The 26228-nt window shown below is 40.3% G+C and overlaps 1 protein-coding gene across 6 annotated transcripts; it reads right to left on the reverse strand.

Moving 5' to 3' along the window:
- Nucleotides 1–28: 28 nt before the first annotated feature.
- On the reverse strand, nt 29–20461 carry MIER3 (MIER family member 3). 6 transcript variants are annotated; one of them, XM_048930490.1, is made up of 13 exons: nt 20239–20461; nt 19440–19464; nt 17113–17237; nt 15199–15333; nt 13438–13558; nt 11520–11605; nt 11243–11315; nt 7210–7364; nt 6703–6784; nt 4982–5076; nt 2549–2676; nt 2231–2376; nt 29–2141 (listed from the first exon to the last, which is right to left on the reverse strand). In XM_048930490.1, exons 1-13 carry the CDS (start codon nt 20245–20247, stop codon nt 1684–1686), a joined length of 1638 nt encoding a protein of 545 aa, XP_048786447.1. In that variant the 5' UTR covers nt 20248–20461; the 3' UTR covers nt 29–1683. The 6 variants fall into 6 exon arrangements, with proteins under 6 accessions (XP_048786447.1, XP_048786446.1, XP_048786444.1 ...); XM_048930489.1 differs by having other exon boundaries at nt 4982–5073; nt 7210–7361; nt 17113–17258; XM_048930487.1 differs by having other exon boundaries at nt 7210–7361; nt 17113–17258.
- Nucleotides 20462–26228: the final 5767 nt, after the last annotated feature.

Genomic DNA, 26228 nt, shown 5'->3' on the forward strand with positions numbered 1-26228 from the left:
ACAAGAAGCTGACAACTTGGCTAAAAAATGTCAGAGTACAACACAGGGCCCGGGCTACCTATTAGTTACTGTGTACTCACCAGAATTACATACTCCAGATGTGTCAGTTAAAAACGGATTACAACATTTTCTATACTTTTGTCCACTGTGCTAAACTAATTTGTTTTTAATATGGTAAATGTGCTATTGTGTAAACACTTCAAAGCAATCTTCATTACAATGCTGTAAAGAGAACTCCATGCTCTGCATCCAAAACTCCGGATGTCAATGCAGTTCACAGTATGCATAATAAATACCCTCTTCCCTTTCAAATATTAAAGTCACTATTTTCTAGTTACTCAGTGTGACCTTGAAGCAACTATTACAAATATCAACAAGGCAAACTTAACCACTTGAATAATGAAAACAAGTTAGTGGCAATTAAATTTGTAACGAGGAAAAACGGCCATCTTACTGAAATAAGGTTCTGAGCTTCATTAAAACTTCATGTTTTTTATGCTACAAATATCTTACTTGGTTTGGTTCAACTCCACCTCAAGAATTAGAACAAGCTGCTGCAAGATAAACTTTCTGGATGGTGAATCACACTCCATGATGAAAACAAAAAATTACTGAAGTAAAACAGCTGCTTTTTCCTCATCCTTTCCTATTTAACCAGAGTAGAAAAGTGCCTTTTTTCAGCCCATGACCTTGCCAAAACAAACAAATGAAATCCACACTAAAGAAAGGCTTTTAAATATACACTTCAAGGTTCTAATACTTCTACACAAACTAGACAGTTCCTCTAACACTTTGAACTGCAGTGCTCCAAATAGTTTGTCTTCCAAAACAGACTGCTCAGTGGTAAATCCTAAGCTGTGCAGACTGTAGCATTATGCAACATCAGCTGCCTCAGGAAAGTTATACAATTACACTATTCTTCAAAGTTGTGGACAAAACACACCAGAAAACAACAGCCTAAAACACATTCTCTGTTTAAGCCAGTAAGTTTAAAGTACACAGACACTCCTGGCAGTATAATTACTTGTGTATGGTAGCCATGGCCTGTAATTTTGCAACAGCATCCAAGTGTAGGTCTTCATACTTTACTAATGGTAAGTTCCTTGTGCTAGCTTCCACCAAGATGAACTTGCTGCTTTGTAAACTGAAGTGCTCTAGTTTAGTATCACATGAGAGAAGGTTCCATTTAAAAAACATCCTTGTGTGTTTGTGCAGTTTAAATTAAAGAAGCCTATCCCTGCCTTTATAAGAAAAAAAATGCTACATTGCACAGGGATCAGGATAGGTACCTGTAAACATTGTTATTCCACTGTATTTGTTACAGCAAAAGTAACTTAGGCTAAAAAGCCACTCCAATCAGTTCAGAACTTCTGTGCTGGTTTTGAATTGGTGGCCTCTGTCTACAGGCTTAAAAAAAAATAATAATAAAATAAAATTGAAGCAGAGCTTAAAGCTGCACCACAGAGTTCTCTTAGTCCCAAACTCTGCCAAATATCATACAACATTTCCACATTTATGGACTGAAAAAAGAAATTACTCTTGATAAATCAAGATATAGTTCTATACATACAAAGACATCACTGATGTCATAAAGTTCAAACTTCCAGTGAAAGACTAAGCAAACCTGATAGCTCCCATCAAGTTTACTACTACTGCATAATGTACCCACTGTTTGTTTCACAGTCACTCTGAATGAAGGGCAGTGTGTTGGTGAAGAGTGTGGGTGTTGATAAAACCATTTGTCTCGTTTGAAGATAGACTGCTGAAGTCAGCCACTGAAACAGCCATTTTGGCACTGGTAATATGATGTGTGTGGTTTTCAAAGTCCACACCAAGGTTATTTACAGAGACATCATTCATGAAAGAATCTGGGACAGCAAGTCCCATTTTCAATCTCTTCGCAGGTCTCTCTGTCTCTTCACTGCACATGTTCATTGGGTTTAGCTCTGAATGATAAAAGCCAGTCTCAAATAAATTAAAACAATCGCTTTCACCATTGCTTGGCAAGTTAAGCAGTTCTTCTGTTCCAACAGGCACGTGATTAACTGGTGCTCGAGGTAAGCTGTCCATAGAAGGAAAAGCATCATCCAGGCAGTTCACATCTGAAGTGTGGCAGACTGTTGCTACACTATTTGTCAATGCTGGGGAAAAAAATGAAACCAATGTAAATGAAATAGTACCTCATGAAATCACAAGATAAAAGATTTTGGTTTTTTTGTCCTTGGTTTACCTGTCAGCTCATTGGCAGTGATGGAGTTCAGAATGCTTAGCTGCTGATCAGGAATGGTTTCTGTTCGACTATTAGATGTTAGGGCTGAAGAATGCACTGCTCCACCCAGGGCTTCTGCTTCATCTACCAAACGATCCATGTAATCTCTAGAACAATAATACATTCACCATGGGTTATTTAACATGTCAAGGCCTAGAATGAGGATTTCATTTCAGTTATCATAGCTACTGCAACATCACACTACAATGATGGGAGGGGAAAAAATCTTCTACATTCAAGATTTGCAACAGCTACATATTCCAAAAACACGTTACTTACGTAACTCCCGGATGATGGTTATATCTCTTCTTTCCAAATCTTGTTTGCTGAGCAAAGTAATCGTAACGTTCCGACTTTTTCCACATGTAATAGAAAGCCACACACTCAGCAACCGTTCTGGTTCTTACCTGAAGGGAGGCAAGAAAAATTGACAAGACTAATGTACAGCCGTTCTCTCATCTGCCCAGTTCCCATTTCCCTGAAATGCTGTTAGCTTTACTTATTGTCTGGAACATACCAACTAAGAGATCTTACAGAGACCTGCAGCTTCAAATAACTGTTTATCTGTTCTACTGCATTACATTGTCATGTGCTGGCTTTTTTTTAATAGACTGAAGCCACAAGTAAATATGAAGCATTTCATTTCACAACCAATTCAACAATTTTTAAACTGTAAGACAGACTCTCTTAAGATGGAAAAAGCTCATCAGATCAATGACTTAAGAGAACTGACATAGGAATGACTTTGGGTACTAATTCCTCTTAGGAAAATCAGGAACTGCGGAAGCCTTGAAAAGTGGAATGCACAACAGTAAATACTTAAGCAACAACAAAAATTCTTTCCTTGATGAAAAGATATTAAGGACTTGCAAAACTCATTTTGATCTATGTTAACCATTCATCTTATTCACCAAAATAGGCAACTGCTATGCAAAGTCAGATTCTCAAAGAAATTGCTACTTCTATCAATATTCTTACAAAATATAGAATCATTTAGGCTGGACATGACCTCTGAGATCATCAAATCCAATTGTTAACCTAGCACTAACAAATCTACCACTAAATCATGTACCTAAGCACCACATCTACATTTCACTTAAATGCCTCCCAGAATGGTAAGAATTACTTCCCCAGGCAGTCAGTTCTGATGCTTCATAACCTTTTCACTGAAGAAATTTTTAATATCCAGCATTGGTGCAACTTGAGACCATTTCTTCTTGTCCTCATTTGTTGTTAGGGAGAAAAGACCAACTCCAACCTCATAACAACCTCCTCTGAAGTAGCTGTTGAGAGTGATGAGCTTGCTCTGGAACCTCCTTTTCTCCAGCTCCCTCAACTGCTCTTTGTAAGACTTGTGCTCCAAACCCTTTGCCAGCTTCACTGCCCTTCTTTGGACACTCTCCAGCACCTCAATGTCTTTATTGTAGTGAGGGACCCAAAACTAAACGTAGAACCTGAGGTTCTTTCTCACCACGGCTGAGTCTGAAAGGACAGTCACTTCTACAGGCCTACTGGCCACACAGTTTCTGAAACCTGGGCACGTAGCTGCTACATATTCAGCTGGCTGTCAAACAGTATACCAGGTCTTTTTTTTGCCACACAGCTCTACAGTCAAATCTCTTCAAACCTGCATTGCTGCATAGGGTTGTTATTTTAATCTGAGTACAGCACACAGCATTTCACCTTGTTTAATGCCATACAACTGGATGTTCCCCTCAATGCAGCCAATCCAGATCCCTCTGCAGATCTTTCCTACCCTTAAGCAAATGAACACTCATGGGCGGCATTATCTGCACCACAACTCTTTGGGGCCAGCCTCTCAGACAGTTTTACACCCAATGAAGTGTGCACACATCAAAGCCATGAGCAGACATTTTCTCCAGAAGAGTTCTTCAAATCATGTGCCCTGCTACATGTTGTAAAAATCATTAGAAATATATGTTTTTAAATGATTTCTTCGTATCTCTAGTGAATTACTATTTATTGATAAGGTGCACTTAAAGTCTGAACTGCCCAAATGTTTGTCACAGGACAGGTGAAGACAGATACTGAGCAGGACTAGCTGATTATTGTTCAACAGCAACCACAATGCTGTAAAGTTTACCTAAGATATTGCAAACACCCCAGCCTATTAAAAAAAAATATCCTCGAGATAGTATCAAACTATAAAGGAGGTACACATAAAGTTTGGAAATATCCTGTACCACAAAATACTATTTTTTTATTTAAAAAAAATCTCATCCTTATTCTTCATGTACAGAAAAGTCAATTATAAGTAATCCAAATCAAGATTCAAGCTCCTTCATTAGCCAGAAAACAGAGTCCTGATGGATGATGCCTTCACTTTCTTCAGAAAACACAGAGAGCTAAGCCTGTTGCTGTGCAGTTACACCTTCCTGAGGATAAAGAGAGTTAAGTAAAGACGCAGTTTCCCCTCTCACGGCCTTAATACAGAAGTACTATGCTTCTAGAAGAGAGAAGACATTTTAACTAAAATATAATGTAAATGCGTAAATATAAGTGATGTCAGTGTAAGTCAACTTCAGAGATACACTGACTCATTCAGCTTTTCCAATGATAGTTGCTGTAAAGCTAAAACAAAAAAGTCAAGCTGGTTGTAACATGGTACTTCTTCACACTCCTGCATGAATGTCACAGATGGTCAGCATCATATCATCTCCCAACTCTTTCACTTAACTGTAAAACACTAACCTTGTTCTTTTGGATGAGATGAAAGTCTTTACCATAAATCAGAAGTGCATGTTCAAAACTTCTGCATTCTTCTTCTGTCCATGCTGTCATCTCTTCTAGTCAGTAACAAAAATAACACAAAGAATTTATTTTTGCTCAAAAAACTTTTTACAGAGATCAAAATAACTGCTTTGATAATGCACAAATGCACTCTAAAACTATAGGTCAGTTCTCTGGATTCATTTTTTAACATGCTGTTTAGATATCCTCTCTGAAATCTAACATTCTTTTTTTTACAAAGACTCATGAAAGTTTGATTTCTAAAATCTTTCATCCTTGATGGCAAAGGACATTCAAAAATTCTGATATGTTATTTCTTAAGAAATGTGTTACCAAAAAAACCAAAAACTTTGAAGTATCACTAAGATATCAGTGAGATTATTCCTCTGAAGTACTTCTTTTGCATAGAACACAAAAAGCAGTGATTGTTGGAAAAAATGGGAACAATTTTTTTGTTTCAAAAACTTGCAGACTGTAAAACTGAACTTAGTTTTAAAAGTAAAAATAAAATTGCTAAAAAAAAAAAAAGCACATAAGCAAAGGGTTAATATGGTTTTCTATATTTTTCCTAATATATGATCTAAGCAAGGTTGTTCTGATTTGAGTACATCAGTTTCAAATATTGTTGCCTTCCTATCTTGATTATGGCTTTGGATCTAGGTAAATAAAAGTAGAAAAATAGGAGAGATTTTCATAATGATAATTCAGAAAGCTTCAGTTCGGCTGTCCTTTAAAGTCAATCGGGGAAAAAATCACATCTCAAAACATTTCTGGAAGCAAACACTAAAACAAAGACCTTTCTGCTCCCACATGAAGGTTGTAAGTATATGACTACAAAGTTGTTTTCTTTCTTTCTCACCCCATTAATTTTGCACTACTTTCTACAGAGTTCTCAGTCTTCAAAGAGAAGAGAAAATCCCCATGTAAAGTCTCAAAGTTAAGAAAACATCTCGGGAGATGTGGATTTTAACTCTAATCAGGAGAACAAGCAGTGAACATCAGCAAGTAGTACAGGTCATACCATGATGCTAACCCTAAAAGACAGGAAACTAAGAGTGTTATCATTCTTTGCTATTTTTAATGAGGGCACTCTTAAGTCCCATTTGACCTGGGTGGGGGTGAGGAGTGTGAGTACTAGTCCTTACAAAACAGAGCTTCTGAATCACGAGGAGGCAGAGCTGTATTTCAGTCCCAGAAGAGGAAATTAAATCCTGGAGAGGTGGGGGATGACATTGTTTAGCACTCTTCTTGTACATGAGCTTTCTGAAGCAGTGCTCTCATATTCCTTATAGTCCCATTCAGTTGTGCCTTATCTGGTATAAACGACATCAGATTATAGTTGACCATGATCTCAAAAAGGTACTATCATAAGAGTGAGAATAGCCTCATGGAAGAAAAATCGCAGCTTCCTGCCCATCCCTCAGCCTGTGCTGTTCTTCCAATAGGAGCAGAGGAAAGAGAAATAGAAGGTGTAAAAACTGATCTTGCAAACTTGTACAAAGTTGCAAACTTCTCTAGTAGAAATTTCCAGATGACCAGTCAGAATACACCTGTCTGTGCTAAATATATCATGGGAATAAAAACGCCTGTTAATCTGTTTCTTCCTCCACGTTTGTCTACACAGCTTTTAAAATTCTTTCTTTCAAATACACTTTTCTGAAAAATCAGGAACTCTCTCTCACCTTGGGATGCCTTTCCATTCGAGCAGTATCTCTCAATTGCTTCCTTAACATTATGGCTACTCTTGAGAAGTTCATACAATGCCTATAAAATAAAAGAAGTAAAAGTTTGCAAACATTGAATCTAAACTCACAAAACTAGTTTTTCAGTGAGCACATCTCATGTCAAAGAGAATCTGTCTTTATAGATGATAAAAACATTAAAATAACAGCCAAAAACAAAACCTTCCAAGAGTTGAAGCAAATACAAGATGTTGGAAGCAATTATTAGAAAATCTGAATTTGTCAAAAGCATGGCAATCAGAAACATTACAACACCGCCAACATAATTTGTGTAATTACACATTTTTAAAATGACAAACAAGATCCTGATAACATCTAACTAAAATAAAACACAGAAACAAAGCATCAAAGAAACTGAATACTATACCTTTACAATACAGACAGATAAAGAAAAGCAGGTTAATTACAAAGCAACGTGTCACAAATAGAACAGGATACAAAACATACTTGTTCGTTGTCCCGTGTATGTAGTCCTTCAGGAATTCTGCCAATTAATTTTTCATTTCCTGTTCTTACGGAGGTTTCAAAAAGGTATTCTTTAACTTTGCTTTCTGAGATCACATCAGGTTTCCAAAGTAAATGGTCTTCATTTTCATACGCTGCTAAAACAGAAATCCATTAACACCAAGTATGACATTTCAAAGACTGTAACATAAAAAGCTATTTTGCAAAGACAGAGAATACAGAAGAAACCAAGTATCACATTGCTTGTAAATCACGGATTTCTTTTTGCCCAAAAGCCTCCGTTAAGAGACAGTCGCAGAATGGTATGGTGAAGTGATTCAGGTTCTATGAAAATCAGATAATGGGCAAAACTCTTCAGTCTACAGAGGCCTCGCTTATTGACTGACAGATGATCAAGTCAAATTATACAAGCGTATACATCATCTTCATACAAATCAGCAAGCCTGCCCTGTTTTATTCAGCTGTATATTGGGCTTACATGGCAAGCTTTTAGTAGTGAGGGGCTGCAGGGGTGGCTTCTATGAGCAGAGCCCTGCAGCTGCCCCATGGTAGATCAGAGCCAGCTCTAGTTGTTCCAAAGGGGTCCCATCGCTGCCACAGCTGAGACATAAGTGACGCTGGGTGCACACAAAGTGCACTGGGTGCACTTGGGGGGAAGATTTAAGAAAGGTAAAACAGTATGCAGTACCTGAGAAAGAGTACTGATAAAATGTGAGACAAATAGTCCTACAGACTGAAGAAGGGATGCTCCATGTGTAGAGGAGAAGTTCCTCTGCAGCCCGCGGAGGGCCACATGGTGGATCAGGAGATCCTGGGGAGCTGCTGCCCAAGGAGACCTATGCTGGAGTAGCACTCTGCTGAAGGATGAACCCCACATTGGAAGTACAGGCCAGTACTGGAACAGTACTTGGAGAGCTGCAGCCTGCGGGAAGTCCCAGAGGGACCCCATGTGGAGAAGTGGCAGGCAGTGGCAGAGACAAAGCATTATATACTAATCACAGCCCCACTGTCCATTCCCTTATTCCAATTGCAGGGATGAGGTAGAACAGGGTGGATAGGAGGAAGGCATCTGCTTTTAATTCTTACTCTTCAAGGAATGTGAGGTAAGGAGGGACTAGAAAGCAAGATATATAAGGAGTTACTGAGACAGCTGGGGCTGTTTCAAAGTTAAGGGAGACTTCATTGCTCTTCACAACTTCCAGAAAGATCAGTATAGTGAGGTAGGTGCTGGTCTCTTTCTCAGGCAACAAGTGAAAGAATGTGAAGAAATGGACTCGAGTAATTCTAGGGAGCTTTAAATTGGACATTGAGAAGAATTTCTTCATAGAAAGGCTATTTAGGCATTACAACAGGCTGCCCAAGAAAGGGTGGAGTTACCATCCCTGGAGGCAATGGAGATCTGTGGATATGGCACTTAGAGACACAATTTAGTGGGACTAGATAGTTCTAAGCTGATGGGTGGATTTCATGATTTCAGTCTTCTCTAATCTAAACAACTCTACGACAGTTGAGAGCTAGCAGGCAAAACTGACTGGCTATTGTCTGAGAATTGCTGTGAAGAATTTATTCTTCAAAACTTTTATGTGATATCTGTTGTAATGGGGTAAAGGAGCAATGGGTGGGCTGCGTGTAAACTGTTCACCTTGTTGGTGTTGTGAAGATATTATGCTCGTTTTCTGTGTGGGGAATTATTTTTACTGGTGAAGGTGGAGTCTCTGAGAGGACCCTGCCCTAGGACAGGAAAGCTGGGGAACCGCTGTTCCTGGAGACTTGTGCTGGAGCACTGCAGTCCTGAAGGATAGGCCTTGTACAAGCAGTGCTGGAACAGTGCTTGGAGAGCTGCAGCCAGCTGGGGAAGAACAGCATCTCTCTGGAGAGACCCAAGTGGAACAGGGTCAGAGAGTGAATTACAATAAAGTGTTCCGGGCTCACTGATGCCCCTAGTCCCCATTCCCCTGTGCTACTCAGGAGAAGGAGGAGGCAGCAGGACAGCATGCAGGGAAGTAGAAGGTTTCTGTAGCTTGCTTTTAATCCTCACTGCTCTAGTCTGTTAGTAACAAGCAATAAATAATATTCATCTTACCATGCTGGGTCTGTTTTGCCTGCAGTGGCAATTGCTGAATGATCTCCCTATCTTATCACAATTCTTAAGCCCTTTTTCATCCTATTTTCTTCCCCTCATCCTTTGAGGAGGGGAAATGAGAGAACATTGAAGTAAAATTTAGCTAGCCATCAGTGCAAAGCACTGTTTCCAACAAGCTGTTTCCAACGAGTAATCTGTATTTAATAATAAAAGGATGTAGCATAATACTTTAACATTTTGAATGTTATATGGTAGGGGGAAAAAGAGAGAAGGAGGTAACAAACTAGTCATTTTTAACTAAAATTTGTCAAAGTATATTTAGTAGAATGGAATTCAGGTCTAAAGACCGTAATTTCTTTTTCTGTTTACTAACAACCAAATACTGTAAACAGCTTTTACAAGCAAACAATAGCAGTCCTCCTTCGTAGTACACTGAAATCAGATAAGCACTTCTTAAGTAGCACATTTGACAGAGAGTAGCTTAATGGCCATATGAAAGAGTTGCCCTGAAACTGTGCCAGTCTGTGCACACATTTAAATTCTAGATTAAGCTATAAATCTTATACTCCATATGACTAACATTGCACTTAATGCTTCATGCATTCTCTTAGCAATGCAAAATCAGAGTTATTCAAACAAAAGTACAGTGGCTGTTACTACGGAAGAGGCAATGAGGATTCTCAAACCTCTCATAAAACTGCAGGAAACAAGACAATGCAAAGGTGAGAAACAGAATCACCCCAGCTCAGAAAGTGCTGTTATAGTGTAAGAATACAAAAAGCTTTCACAGAGATATGTTACAAGTGTAATGTTCACAGAAGAACCAAACTTCTATTTATTGACCCCACCAGCTGGGATGACGAAACAAAGACATAATCCCACTTGTCACAATATTACCACTTCTTCATGGAGTACAGACGGGGCTTTTACAGACTGACTTTTTACACAGTGGGGAACAATTTCTGAATTACTGCAGTATTCCAAAACTCTGAAGCCTATTTATTACAGTACATGCAATGTTCCAGAGCACTTCCAGCCAGACCATAGTCAAGTCCAACCCCTCAGAATTCTGCTGATGCTCAGTTTCAACCTCTTTTTTAAATCAGCCACAATAATGCAGCATTTTCATGTGTAATATTCTCAGGAGACAGCCCTTACGCTCTCCAATCTGAGCGCTACTTCATTGCTGGCCATGTAACACAAGACAAATAACAAACCACCAACCACCTTCCATTTATCATCGTACCTACTAAATGGTTACTTAATTTCACAACTGTTTCACACATGAGTTAACTTATTTCAAAACCTACAGGTTTGTTTTTATTTTTAATTTCACAGCTGCATTTGCTGCATTTTTCTCACAGGGAAGACTTTAACAGATACCAAATAAAAGTCTTCATTACTTTTTTTTTATTCTAGCACAACTACAGTTTTTAACCTAAACATGCAAAGAATAGCATCATACTGAAAACATCACATCTCACTGATGGCAAAATATATCACAACCTACATTGTTTTCTTATTCTATTGGCCACATTATTTTTCTTATCAAAACAACACAAGTGAAGAAAAACAACATTTGAAACATATAAAATGTTAATTAAATTACACACTCATGGCCCAATTAGGATAATCTGAGGAAAGTATTTCATTCCTGACCTAGTGTTTGCTGTTTCCTCCACTTACTAGATATTTCAGAACAAACACTGTAATACACCTTCCTGTATACTCTCGAGAATGTCATCTTGGAGTTGTAAAATCACACATCTGAGAAATCAATATGTGGCTGCATAACCTCCGTTTTTCAGTACTTTTAATATCTCTGAGATTTTAACTAAGACGTTAACTACATTCAAAACGTAAATTCTATTTTTTCCATCAACTGCTGTACATAAGCATATGATAAAAAATAGTACAGTAAGAAAAACACACCTTTCTCATTATCACTGTGTCTGCCAAGGTAAGGTGGAATTTCAGCCTGATACTGTGAACCAACCATTATTTCCTGAAGATGTAACAAAAGAAAAGGAGAAAAATATTAGCTTAACATTTTTCATATGGAAGCATAAAAAAAGCTATTAACTTGGCATTCAGCAGAGAATTCCAGAGTTAATGCATTACTTTAGGCATGTACTAAAAATCTTAACATTTTTCTTAATAATAAAGTTTTTATTTTAACTTCTTGTTTGCTTGAAGAAATAGTTATTACCTTTCTCAGATCTTCAGATGAGTTACCATTGTCTGCTTCTACATCTTCACCATCTGATTCTTTATCTCCATCACATGTAGTGTTTGCTTCAAGCAGAAAAAAAAAAAAGTTTGGTTTTAGCTAGGCAAGTATCCATTACCTAGCAAAGTCTATGATGAGAAGTTTAATTGAACTGCACACTCAAAATATTCTTTTAAACAAAACAACAAAACTGTCACAACAAGTAGTGAAGATGGAGCAGCAATACACAAAATAGAATAAGCAAAAAAAAAAAAAAAGCCAGCTCTGATTATTGTTTTGTACTTCCCCCCCTTCCCGGGAAGAACAACAGCAGAGCATTTTATATAATTCAAATACAGTACTCTGATGAACAAATCATATTTTAGGATCTGGAAAAGATCCTGGTACTGAGTTCTGAAGTAATTCTTTTTTTATGGCTGTATAACCGTTGGTAGAATGGAAGCTACCATTATAAAACAAAAGCTGCTTTTGTCTTCTCAAAGTACAACGTTCTCTAAAACAGGTCTGTAATTTTAACTTCATCATACATAACTAGAATCATCAGCAGAGACCATATCTGACAACGTACAGACTGAGGCTCATCTTCGGTCATTATTACTATCACGAGTCTACTTCCTTTTACTGTTAGAAATAGTGATATGCCTAGATGATCACTTGAAATCATTTGCTTCCATTTGATCCAAATTAGGTGTTAGGAATGTTAAATTAATATTATCTTACTATTAGAGAAATGGGCAGAAAACAGAAGAAAAGACGAAACTTTCCATTGTACAGAAAACTAGTGCTTCCCATCCTGAATAGAGGGCATTTGATTTTAAAATGTCCAATCAAAAAATTCAAATACAGAAAGAGTAACATCCTCTTGTTGGTAGCTGAAAACAAAGATGACTGCTTTTTAATCCTGAGCAAGATGATCATTATTCTTTCCCACAAGGCTGCCATATTTCCAGTATCATACTCATTAACAGTTCACAAGTAACCTTACTGCCTACGTTTAAATGCTAGCAAATTTGGGCTTTGTTTAATTTTAGAAGGGTTTTATAATTTTTAAGGTTTTATTATCTCTCTTCCAACATGAGTATCCTACGGTGCTGTTGATGCTATAGTTTAAGAACCACAACTGCAAGTGACTGAGCAAGCACATCACCGTCCCCTAGAAAGATGAACTCTTCCAGAAATAGCTTAAGATAGCTAAATTAAAACCATGATAAAATTCTTCACATTGTTCTAACTCCAGAACACCACCAAACAAACAAACTGCAGTAAGCAGTGAAGAATACCTGGGTCAGGCTGGATAACTGAATCACTGGTTCTCAAATCTTTTCCATCACTGCTCAATAGGTAATGCAGTGTTGGTGGTCAAGCGTTCAAAGGCCCCATCCCATATAAAACCACTTTCACTCACCCTATGAAGTCCTATAGAAATGTGCTGTTATGTGTGAAAGGAAATAATAACAAAGAAATCATAGCCTTACTCACATCCTTAGGCTGAATGGAAGACTCAGTTTAAAAACAGCAGCTAAATTTTAGTAGAGAAAGACTAACTTAAGAGAATTGGTACTATATTCATGTTATTCATTAAAATGGTGAAAAACCACAGAGCTCTTCAACATCACTTTAATAAGTATTTGCAAAAAGTTACGGCATTTTTAGAGCTATTAGTTGGTCTTTCTTGCTTTGAGCAAAAAAAGAGTATCAAATACAGTATCAAGTACAGGTCTTTCAAGTAATTAGTAATAACAACCAAAGATAGCATTCATGTACAACATCCTACAAAGCATTGTTTCTCAACTTCCAGTAAAATCAGTGGTACTCCACAATTTTTATACTTTAAGTTAGTAAGCTGTATACAATACTTGGACTGTTTTGAGTGCTATCATAAAATCAGTTTTCCTACATCGCAGTGGCCGAGGAAAGAAGTCAGTAGCCTCATGGGAAGTAACCGATGGTGTCAAGTCATCAGCAGAGGACTGTGTTTCTTCATCATCACCCGACAAGAGGTCTTTAGCTATTTCTTCCTGTATCATTAAAAGAAAAATAAAATTAAAGATAAATAACCCAAAATTTGAAATGTCTATAAGCATAGACAGGTAAGCATCTAGATTCATCTCAGATGTCTCTCCAACTGCTTCCAATGGAAAACACCAAAATTGCCTCAAAAAAACTTCAGAATTTTGACATTCTTTACGTCACAATGAAACTCAGAGAGGTTGATATCTCTTGAACTCTGAAAAAAGAAAAAAGCTGACAGGCACTTTTGCATACTTTACAGAAAATAGACAATCTGTTATCTTCTCAAAAATACAACCAAAAAAAATTGAAGTATCCATCAGTTAAAAAAGACCAAAAAAGAAGAAAAGGAAGGAAAAGCTCACTTCCTCCACCAGCAGACATGTTTGAACCACTCTGAATAGAAGTTAGAAAGGGAAAGAACTGCATTTGACAACAAGTGCATTTTTTAGCTTCAACACAATTCTGAATCCTGATGAGAATCCAATGCACAGAGCCATCATTACACCCTACTTTCTGTGGAGTTTACCATTACATCACATTTACAAAAAGTAAGCCAAGAAGCTGAGATCTGTCTGAATGATACACATCTCAAAGGGATACTCCAAAGCATCCATAAGTGTGTTGTCAAGTTATCCACGTATATTTTGATACAGCATACGTATGCTGGAATCCAGAATTATTATTTCTGCATGTTGCATACATTAAAATAAAACGCATGAGGGCTGCTCCAAAACTAATTGCCTCCTATTTCATTACGTTGGCCCATGATGTCAGAGGTCAAAATCTGTGGTATGGCAGCAGATGTCGAACCTTACCACCGCTTTTGTTGCCATGCAACAGATTTCAGCAGAGAGGCAGTCTGACAAAGTGATCAGTCTGACATGAAGTGCATCTGAAACAAAAGTATTCACTGAATTTCTCCACGTGGAAAAAATGGCACCCACTGACACTCATCAACACTTGCTGAACATTTATGATGACCAAAGAGTGGATGTGAGCACCACAAGGCAGAGGCTGGTGCATTTCAGCAGTGGTGGCAGCAATGTGAAAGATAAGCTGCATTATGGATGGCTGTGCAGATTTTTATTTGCAGCATGCAGGCATTTGCTCATTGCTGGAGAAAATGCACAGCTAATGGTGGTGACTGAGTTGAAAAACAGTGTTTTCTAGGTGGGAATTTGCTCTATCATATAGTATTATCACTCTCTCTGTATCTGTTCTCATTTCCGTGGAAATAAATAGGAGCCTTAGCTTTCAGAGCAACTTACATGATCTCTGCAGAAAAAAATCCACTTCTATATTGAAAAAAAAAAAATCACAAAATCCCTTCTCTTCCCCATAAAATATAAACAAAAACACACACAAATGCAGCCTTTTTGATGTGTTATAAAGTAATAGTTAACTTATTTTTAATTTGAATACGCTACCACTGAAGTTGCTGTGCATTTCTAAGTGCAATAAGTACAAAAGATTTTCAACATCCTTGAAAATTAGTAAATTCAGAATAATATAGTAATTATTGATTGTATACAGAAATTGACAAAGATACACATTTTATAGCATCAAGAGATAGTGAAACATAATCGGAGGTCACCAGGATTTCTGCTTTTGTACTGTAATATTGGGGAAGATCGTTCTGACTTACTTTATCTAGAGTCATATCTGGAAGTTCATCTGCAAGTTCACTCGGAGAGCTATCCGCATTGGAACCTGCCATAACTGGAATTGTCGGTTCATAGCCATAAAATGCCAGCAAATCTTCCAACGGCATGTTTCCTTCCTAATACAAGAGGATTTACAAACATTTCAACATGTTACCAAATACCTCTGAACAGTTCAGACCTGCAAGGAAAAGATGTATTCTGATAGATTCAGGATTTAAAATATTTTCAGGCACAGTACTGAAATAATTATCACTGTTTCTCTGTTGGGACTTCACTATTTGCCATCAAGCTATCCAATAAAACATGTTTAGTAGATGAAACTAAACAATATTTGATTATTAAACATTTGCTCCAAACTTGACTCGTACTGCACAGCATGATTTACCTGTATTTCTTCAAGATACTAGATGCAGAACAACTCCCATAGAAGAGACAACTGCTGTAAAACTCACACACTTTAGTACTACAAACTGCTTACAGATGCATGTGTGCATTCAAAACCCCACAAAAGTAAAACAAAATACCAATCTTTTACTCTTCATTTCCTATATGACATATTTTATAGTGACTGCTACTGAGAAGGTAATAGGAGAAACGCAGTTAACAATTCAGAAGGCAAAAAATGTCCAGAGAAAGGCTGGATTTACAATGTTGTGTTTTTTTACATGCGCTTCCTAAGACAATAAAACAATGAATTGTAGACAGTTGCCTTATCAAAGCCATTAAAGAATTAGAAATATTTTCTGATATTCATATACCTTTAAAAGTTGAATTACCTTAAAAATTTTCTTGGTGAACTCATACAGTGATTAAGTTACTTTCTTTAGTCAGTTTAGGTTTTAGTCCTGCAAAGACTTTTCACAAGAGACACACATAAACACACGTCCAAGTCTTTCGGGATCCACACTTACAGTAATGGTGTTTAAAATGAGTCGTTCTTGATTCTTTTTCCTTCTATTACAGAGGCAATAAGACCATTTTGTGGAGCAGTAACTCCAGTTTAACTGTTAGACTTGGCAAGCTGCTTAGTTATCTTAATTGCAAGCTCACAGTAAGTAAGAATATAATTATAAAGGTATCACAACAAAAACCAAGTAATATAAAGACTGTTAACTCTAAGTTGGGAAAAAAAAACTAGTACAGCTTTGTATTTGAACCCAGAAAATACACTGTTTCAGAGTTCTTTATCAAAATCTGCAGTTATGTTGAGTGATTTAAGTGGGTCACTGAATGACAATGCAAGTAGCATCAATTTGTGGGTGTTCAGCACTCAGGAGACACTTAAAACAGGTGACCCACTGATGCAGATGAACAAGAGGTATAAACAGGAAAAATACATAATTCAACAGCATAAAATACAACAGGAAAAGCAAACGTGCGTGTTGGTTACTCTGTACAACACTGAACACCAAACCGATGAAACTGAGGCAGAAATTTACATAGCAGGCAAACACGATCTATCATGCCTGAAACATGAATGTTTTCCAGACCAAAAAAACACAACTGAGCAGCAAAATGAAATACAGCCACTTGTCACTTATTACTACTCAAAATGCATCCAACTTCTAAAATTACAAGTAATAAAATGTGTTAATAAATAATATGACTCCAAAACCAGTTCCAGTAATTTCCCTCTAAAGTTTAAGCATTCTTAAAAGAAGAACTTGAATTTAACACAAAACTTTTGAAAAACTAGTTCAGCCTTTTTGTGAGGATACACTGCCACATCCTAACTATGATTTCCTTTTCTTATTTTTTTTTAAACAAGCTGCAGATAAACTCTGCAGGACACTACATTACACAACCCAAACTGAGGAATTGACTGATTGTTCTTTTAAGTTAAAAAAAAAAAAAAAAGCACAACACACCATGACATTTGAAAATGTTACTCTTACCTTTTCTAAATCTTCAATTTCAGAACCGAAATTTTTACTTTCTTCCATCATTTCCTCTTCTTCAAGAGTTCGTTCATCATCATAATCATGTACCAGCATTTCAGCAGAAGGGTCAAAGTCATGATCTTCAGATGATAAAGAGCCAACTATCAAAAAAGCCTAATATGAGACATATCTTCTACAACATACAAAGTTACATCACAGAAAAAAATTAAGGTTACATAAGCACTTTTATATGCAAGGTCAGAATTCTCAGTAAAATAATTAGAGCAAACTCCTAATTGCCTTACAAATTCAGCTGCTTTAGCTGGCATTCCCTCCTCATATTTACAAGGAACAGGTACCTTTTTTCCTCTAGCAATACTGAGTGAATATTTGGAAAAACTATCCAAATAACTGAACCAAACTTTCAAAAAATATAGAAGAGACTGTTCAGAGCATCCTTGAAGTTATCCTAAAAGATTCCAGATTCTGCAAGCATGTCAGCTGTATTTCACAAATCGAAGACACTGATATTTAATTTCTGGTTCTGTTTATCATGATTTGACTAGTCTAGTTTTTCATTGGTACATGGCTAACTTAGCCTCCAAATCAACTTCCTACTAACAGCAAAATAAAGACTGAGATTCACTTCAAGTTAATTAAGCTCAACTCTTAGCACTTGATCTAGAAAGAAATAACAAGCATGTCAGAATCTCAGGAAATATAATGTAAAATATAATGGATATAACAAAGTGTTTCTGATAGATTCCAATATCCAACCAGTCACTGTGATATTTCTGTGGTCAGTACTCAACAGGACATTCATAAATCAAAAAAAAAAAGCACTGCTATCATTTGTAATGCCTTTTGTCAACTGCTGAAAAACTTCACAGAACACTCAAGTTTTATAGATGTGCATATTCTAGACCACAAAGTCAGTGTTCTGCAGTAAAAACTACCGAAATATAAGGTTGTCTTTTTCTTTAACATTCACTTGCTTATAGCTTTAGGGCTGGAGAAAACAAAATTATTGGGATATTGGTCTTTCACTTCTAGTTTCCTCCTCTAGTTTTTACACATTAGTGCTCTGCTGCAATCTTCAGCTTAAGAGCAGCGGGAAAAAAATAGTAAGAATTATTCCTATAGAAGATCTTTAGAGAATCAAGGAAATATTAATAAATATTCAATCTTCTTGTTCAAAAAATTTAAGCAGTATTTCTCAGTGCATTGCTTCTGGCCTTCAAAGAGATTCTTGAATACACTAACACTTCTGAGTCTTACAGCATTTAATTAATTTTTCAGTAATTATGCTAAGCACACGTTGCTTACATGCAAGTAATTAATATACGCTTTGTCAGTTTAGCTTGATCAAGACCATACTGTGCAAGTTCATAATACCATGCCATAAGGAAATTCAAGCCCCAAATGCTTGTTATTCACATGCAATTCATATTATGGCCTCATGGATCACTCAGCACAGCTGATAGTAGTAATGCAATTACAGTAAATACATTACATGTTGGATATTTCTGCAGGCTCTTACATCCTGATCCCGCAGCTTTTCAAGAACTGACAGCTATCTTTATCTAGTATTCAAATATATTTACCCATACATACATATATGCTCATGATTGCTCTTTCTAATTGCTGTTCTAACTCATTTTATGTTTGAATAACTGAAATGGAACGTTGACACAACTCTCAGACTTCAGATAAAAAACTCCCACTCAGCAGCTCTAACACTCAATATCCAATTTAAGAACATACTCAAGTAACATTAAGTCATTAAATTAAGCTAGAGTAGTTAAACAGAAAAAAAAGAACTAATGTGGAAAGCAGTTAGATGCAAACAAATGCACTCCCCACGTAAGGATTCATGAAAAGCCCAGCTGACATTACACATATTCACTTGCGGAAAGGAAAGTATTCCAAAGAACCTAGAAGGTGGTTCCAGCTTCAATAATTGTGTGCAATTATGGTTTTAAACATTTTCTGATATTACAAAGAAGGCAAAAATTCACATAAACTCGCAGTTATCAGTGAGAAGCACTAGCTCTATCAGTCTCTCATGACTGCACAGCTTTCTAAGATGCTGACTGAAAAGAGCATAAAACTTTGTTTTCATTTTGGGCCCCAAGCAGCCAATTACTAACTGCGACTGGAGTTACGGGAAGAACTCCACAGCGCGCATCCCTCTCCTTAAAACCAGGCAGACGATTAGTTACGTGAACGTGAAGCGCTAGAAAGGCTAGGAGGCAAGAGGGGATGGTTGCGGGAAGGAGCATGAGGAGCGCACGGCGTGTGGCGGCGGGCGGGGTGCCGGGCCGGGGCTGGCGAGGACGAACCTGGGCTCGAACTCCCAAAGGAAGCCTGCGGGGAGAGCAGACGGGCGAGCGGGTGAGAACGGGTCCGCATCCCATACAGCAGGTCGAGCTCTCCATTCCACGCCCCAGCGTCGCTCCTCTCCGCCCCGCGCTCCCCTCTCCCCTCCGTCCCCTTCTGCCACTCTCCCCGCGCAGGCCGCCGACCTTTGCCTCCCACCCGCGGTCCCTGCATCCCACCGCCCGCAGCCCTCCCTCCATCGCTCGCCCGCGCCCCACCTGCCTCTCTCCATCCCTCCACCCCCAGGCCAGAGCCGCCCAGCACGACACCCGGCTCGGCGCTCCGGCCGCCCGCGTCCCCAGCCCGGGCGGGACGTGACAGCGGCAGGCGGCGGCGGAGACAGCCGGACCGGCCGCCGCCTCTCCCCGGCTCACAGCCCGGGGCTCGCTCCTCCTCCCTCCCGCCGGGCATTTCTCCTCCGCCCGCGCTGCGGCCGCTCCGGCCGGTCCCGCTTCCTCCCCCGGGGCCCCACCGCAGCGGCCGCGCATCTCTAGGGGCCGGGCCCCGCCGGCCTCCCGCGGGCTGCGAACCCGGCACGGAGCAGCGCCGCCCGCCGCGCGGCCTACTCGCGCAGCCTCCCGCTGCCCCGGCGCCGGCCGCCCCAAGGGCCGCCCCCTCGGCCCGCCGGGCCCCCCCGCGCCGCCGGGCTGCCCCGGAGCCTCCTCGCAGGGATGGCCGGGCGGACGCGGGGGGCCGGGCGGACGCGGAGCCCTGCGGGGAGCCGGCCGAACCCCGGCGCCCCGGCCCGCTTTCCCCGCTCACCTCCGCCATATTGGGACGATCGGGCCGAGCGACGGCGCCGCGCCGAGTGCCCGGATGGGGCCGCTAAGCCAATGGCAGCCGCCGAGCCCCGGCCGAAGCCGGCCGGGAGGGAGCGGAGAGACCGGCGGGACCGGGCTGGGACGGAGGAGGCGGCGCCGGGGCCGCAGCAGCCCCGGGACCCCACCTCCGGCGGTGCCGCGGCGCTCCCGCCCCGACCGCCGAGAGCGCTCCGCCCGCCGCGCCCCGGCCCTGCCCCGCCGAAGGGGGGCGCTGGGCGCCTGTCGCAGCCCGGGGCGTGAGAGGCGCGGCCGTGCGGGGCTCCCGCCGCCTCCCGGCAGGTGTCCGCGCTCGGTTCGAGCCGGGGCGCGGCTGCGGGGGCGCGGCACCTTGTGCGGGGCTCTCCCCTTCCGCGGGCGGCGGGATCCCGACAGCCGCCCCGGCTTCTGTTCCCGTTTGGTACCCGTCTGCGTTACCTGCTGCTGTCTCCGTGTCCGGCCCAACGGAGGATGAGTGGTTATTCATGCATCTTCTGTTCAAACGTTCAAATTAGGAAGCAAGGCATCGAAGCCTCCACACCGTGCTCTTGTTTGTGTGCTGAGACTTAAAAAGATACAACGTGATTTACTGTACGGTGCGTTTTCCATATTTAAAAGTGGATGTATTTTATGTGCAAAGAAATATCTACTCCATTCTTAGTGATATGTTTTGTCCTGTTACACAAGAAGTGAGAATCTGACCACCCTCAGCTTGACTGTGGATCCCCAGCTGCAGAGAGAAATGTTTTAACTTTGGAATTACACGTCTCTGCTACCAGCCAGGACAGTGCCTGCCCACACCAGTACTGAGCAACGGTCTGCCTGAGGGCTGCAGGAGAGCTCCAGGTCTCAATCCCATCCTGAGCACACAGGAGGCCCTGAGGTGAACCTCCTACTCACAGAGGCCTCCCCACAGCCCCACTAAACCCAATTTAACCCAATATGTTCCACCCTTAGCCTTGTGCCATTTAACCCAATACATTGCACCCTTATCCTTGTGGTAAGATTGTTTAAGAATCAAAAGATACATTCATCACAACCTTCGCTCACGTTAACCAAAAAGAATTCCTAGACACAGAGGCCCCCCTACAGCCCCATGCCACCAAAACCTCACCATGTAACCCAATACATTCCACCCTCAACCTTGTGGTAAGATTATTTAAGAGTTATCATTAAAAGATGCATTCATCACAACCTTCACTCACGTCAACAAAAAAGAATTCCTCACACCAAAATCACTGTAAGATCACAAACTCTAGCCCATGTCCCTTCACCAAAGAAATGACAAATGTTCAACTCTTAGATGATAAATTCTTTAGAACTGTTTAATTCTCAGTGTCCAGTCCATGTTTTACCAATTTCCTCTCCCAATTATCATCCTAATCTCAAACTGAGTCCCACACTGGGCGCTGAAAAGGACTGTGCAGTTTCACACTGATGAGATGCTGAGCTTCACCGCCTGGCTCTCTCACTCCCTTTCCTCAAAGGAACAGGGAAGAAAAGACAATGGGAAAAGGGCTCAAGATTTGAAATAAGGACATGGAGATCACTCACCAACTGCCATCACTACCAAAACAAGACTTAGCATTGGGAAACGAATATATTCTATTGCTTATTACTGACAGACTAGAGCAGTGAGAGCTGGGCTTGCAAACTGCAGAGAACCCAAACAAAATCAAGTATTTAAGTAGTGGAATTCTGTGTGGCTTTATTTATTCTGCTGGTACCTGTTGCTCCCACAAAAAGTGTGAATAAACTTCTGTCATATGCCACACTGCTGAGTCTCCTCCAATTCAATTATATAAACAACTCAGATATCTCCAGACTATACAACAGCTCAAGGTGTAGTCACATCTATTCCTGATGTACTAGCGGGAATGATGTTTGCAACAAAAATTGCAGCAGAAAGGCCTTCTGTTAGGACATTGTTGTCAGTTTCCTGAAAAGAGTTCAAAAAGTTAGTAGCTTTCAGTTCCATGTCTTCTTTTTCCAGTCAGACAGCTTGGTATTTCAGCGTTCTGCTGGGGGAAAAAAATGGCCTCCTTTTTTCAGGACAGCTGTCACCATGTGTGGCATAAATACTGTCATCTTTTCTCCTGGAGTCAGCTTCCAGCTTCCTTTATCAACAGTAGGTCACTGACTGCCACTGCCCTAACACATGATGGTCATCCTTTGCTGACACCAAGTTGCTTTAAAAAGTACCCTACTGGTCTCTTTCAAGGTCCTAATATCTGTGCCAGGACTCCTAGGGCAATGTGCTGCTTTTCATGCACAAACAATTCAATTTTTTTTTTCTTAACAGTCAGGCTTTTGGCTTCAGATATATAGTGACTGGTTTGGCCTTCCTTGTTTGTCTGAGGGCTCCTGCAGCCCACATTAATGGTGTTACCATGTTCTCTACCTCTTCAATTATTTCAAATTCCAGAGATGATTCCTGCAACACAATGACCTGGGCCTCCATGGCCTTATCCTCTGGAATATGTACTTGAATTTTTCCAACTACAAATGTAATTTGAGCATTTATCTTACTTAGTACAACTCTACCTACAGACAGCACAGAGCATTCAGGCATATACAAAAACTGATAAGCCAATAACCTCTCCCTGATCCTGAATTTTAAAAGTTGAAAGATTGGCACCCTGTGGCACCATCAACAACTGTGGCTTCTCTGATTAATTAAATGCCCTTTACAAGTATTAATAACTGAGTACATTGCTCCTGTATCTATAAGAAATTTTAAATCTGCTTTCCCCATCCTTCCTGTACCCAGGGGCTCTTTGGGGATAACTTCAAATCCATCCCCAGCCCCCTTCAATCTTCATCTGAAGACAATATTTTTTTCTGCTTTGCCCCATGAAACTTCTTCATGTCTGCTGCTCTATTTGCTGATTGGGTAGTTCCTTTACCAGTGACCCCAATTCCTGCATCTAGCACATTAATCCCTTTCTAAGTGCTGTCTCAGTGGTTGTCCCTGCTCATTGTCTCACATATTTCCTTGTGGTCTTCATCTCTACATCTTTTGTGATAAAGCTATCACTATAATTTTTTTTCCAGATCTTACTTTCATTTTCCTCTCTTTATTACATTCCTTGCATGCAGCTTCCAGTAACTTATTAAGAGATTGGGAATTCTCTCCTATTTTCTTTAAGTTACACCTAACATCTGAATTCCACTGCCCCACAGAAACAGGTGCTGGTTGCACCATATCTCTTCCTTTTTCCATGTTCTTATCAGTGTATTTCCTAACATGGTAACTAATCTACTGAGAAAGACTGATGGGATCTCATTCCTGTCCTGCACCACTTGTTATACTTTAGACATATTCTTTGCTTTAGGAATGGTAGGCCTCACCCTGAATGAGATCAATCTCTGATATTTGGTTAGTAATTCTCATTGACTCTGATTATTTGAGTGCCACTTAGGATCAGCTGAGGGAAAATGACTGTCCATTGCTCTTCGATCTGCTCTCTGAGCATAGATTCTTTCTCCTTCTTTCTTTGCCTTTGCCAAAACTACTTCTTTCCTCAGATGTCAGCAGCACATTCAATAACAGCAAATCACTCCAATCTTGAGTTCTAATGACAGTGTTCATCATCTTATCTAGCTTATCTGGATCCTCTGTGTACTCTCCTGCCAACTCTTTCCATGCTTATAAATCTGTCACTGAAAATAACACTCTTACCATTACTGGTCTGCTGGGTCCTCCCACCTGCCTCAAAGGCGTCTTTACAATCCTTAGAGCCCTCCTCCATGTTTGTCCTGCTGTGGGACTTAAATAACCTCTTTCTTGATGACTTACTTCATCTTCTTGCTGACTATCATCATCCCCTGAACCTAGAATTCGTTTAGAAACTATTTCATCTGTGCTTGTCTGCCCCAAACATGAACTAAGTTCACTTCTCTGTATTTCTCTTTATCTTGCCCCTCTTTGCTTCTGTCTGGCCTTGACTGCAGGACCCATGAACCTCTTCTTTTTCCCCTTGCATGATTTACCAATGCTGCAGGGTGAGCAGCAGTGCTTATGGAGCTTCTCGCCATCCTTTTCTAAGACTGGCACTATATGATGCCTCAGGCAGGGCTGCCACCACCAGCTCAAGCTGCCCAGGGGCCCATCCAGTCTGCCTTTGAACACCTCCTAGGATGTTCGTCCACGCCTTCTCTGGGCATCCACAGATCCTCTGGACAGCCTGTGCCAGTGCATACCACAGTATGAGTAAAGAATTTTCTGCAAATATCTGATCTAAATATCCATGCTTTTAGTTTAAAATCGTTCCCTCTTGTTGTATCACTATCAGACCACATAAAATGTCAGTCTCCCTCCTGTTTATTAGCTCCACTCAAATACTGGAAGGCTACAGTGAGGTCTCTCTGGATCCTTCTATTCTCTAGGCTGGACAAGCCCAGTTCCCTCTGCCTTTCTTCACAGATGTGCTCCTGCCCTCTGATCATCACTGTGGGGCCACTCCACCAGCTTTCCTGTGCTAGGGCCCCAAGCCTGGATGCAGTACTCCAGGTGGGGCCATATGAGGGCAGAGCAGAGTGGGAAAGTCTCTCCCTCACCCTGCTGACCGCTCTTTTTTTTTTTAATAAAACCTGGGATACAGTTGGCCTTCCAGGCCACAGGCAGACACTGCTGGCTCATGTCCAGCTTTTCATCTACCAGGAGGCCCCCCAGGTCCTTCTGGCAGCACGGCTGTTAATGAGTTCTTCTCCTAGTCTGTTCATGTATCTGGGATTGCTCAAAACGGAAAAATCTTCCCCATCTTCTCCCAGGATCTGTGATGAGACTCTTCATTCTCCATGGGGGGATGAGCATAGGGATGAGCCTCATGCATCCCAAGAGCCTTGATCTCCCCAAAAAAGCCACCCTTCTTAATAAGGCAGCTTTCTGATTTTGTGGTCAGCCCAACATGTCTGCATGCTGGCATATGACTTCACTTGTGAACTAACTGAAAACAAATCTTAGCCAGCTACGTGTAGAAAAACATGACTAAGTACTTCCCCTATATACCTTACTGCTGGGCAAGGAGGAGATTTTTAAGGAGAAGGTAAGGATGTGGTTAAGTTGTAAACAATTAAAAGCATGACAGAAGACAATTCCTGGTAAGTACAGTATTGCACCTTGCTGATTTTCATTCCATAGCATCAGCTGATTTGTCACATTACAAGAAGAAATAACACATTTTGTTTTTTTCAGTATCTCACAGAATATTTTAAGCAAAGCCATAACAGACACCATGATTTTAACAACATTTGCAGGAAACTTGATTTTATTTATGAAAGTAATGCTACTAGGCATTCTGGCAAAGTTATTCTTGTTTTGGAAGGAATAGGAAGGAATGTTTCTTATGCAGGAAGCACAGTACTTTTGTTCTGCCGATTTCGTTTAAGAGACAATAATTACCAAATTTATGAGAAACTGCATCACTATCTTTCAAAAAGTTCACAAAGATAAACAAGTAATTGTATCCTGCAAATATGTGAATTAAGGTACAGAAAGGTTAAAAAATCCAGCCAAAGCCTGATGCATGATTAATGGCAGAAGTGAAAACCAAACCAAGAAAATGCTGATGTAAAACAATAGCGTGATCTCTGTAGATTGAAGTTTGCGTCTCAGCAGTTCTACATTCTGACTCATTCTCCCCTTTTTTTACTATACCAGGAATTTCTGATAGTGGTATGCGAAAATGCCACTGTGTAAGAGTGTGAGTATTGCTTATGTTGGTCAAGTGTCCGGTCAGAACTCTCTTAATTTCCAATTCTGAAGGAGCAAAATAAAAGTCTGTGAAGCTTGTTCAGTGGGATCTGGAAAAGAGCATTAGATACTCCAGAAGATAAGTCTGGGAAAATATTTCAGTTGTGCTTGACTTTGTTTCCCAGTCTTTAGCACCATCAATCTCCTTGTACTTTTTTTAAACATTTAAGATGAGAGAACCATGCAAGAGACAGGAGAAC

This window comes from Lagopus muta, chromosome Z (assembly GCF_023343835.1).
Source record: "Lagopus muta isolate bLagMut1 chromosome Z, bLagMut1 primary, whole genome shotgun sequence".
Lineage (NCBI taxonomy): Eukaryota > Metazoa > Chordata > Aves > Galliformes > Phasianidae > Lagopus > Lagopus muta.

Coding starts and splice junctions, on each gene's coding strand:
- MIER3 (XM_048930486.1), bottom strand. Junction 2,377..2,548: donor AACCATCATCCGGGAGTTAC/GTAAGTAACGTG, acceptor TTATTGTTCTAG/AGATTACATGGATCGTTTGG. Junction 2,142..2,230: donor CACTGCCAATGAGCTGACAG/GTAAACCAAGGA, acceptor TTTTTTCCCCAG/CATTGACAAATAGTGTAGCA.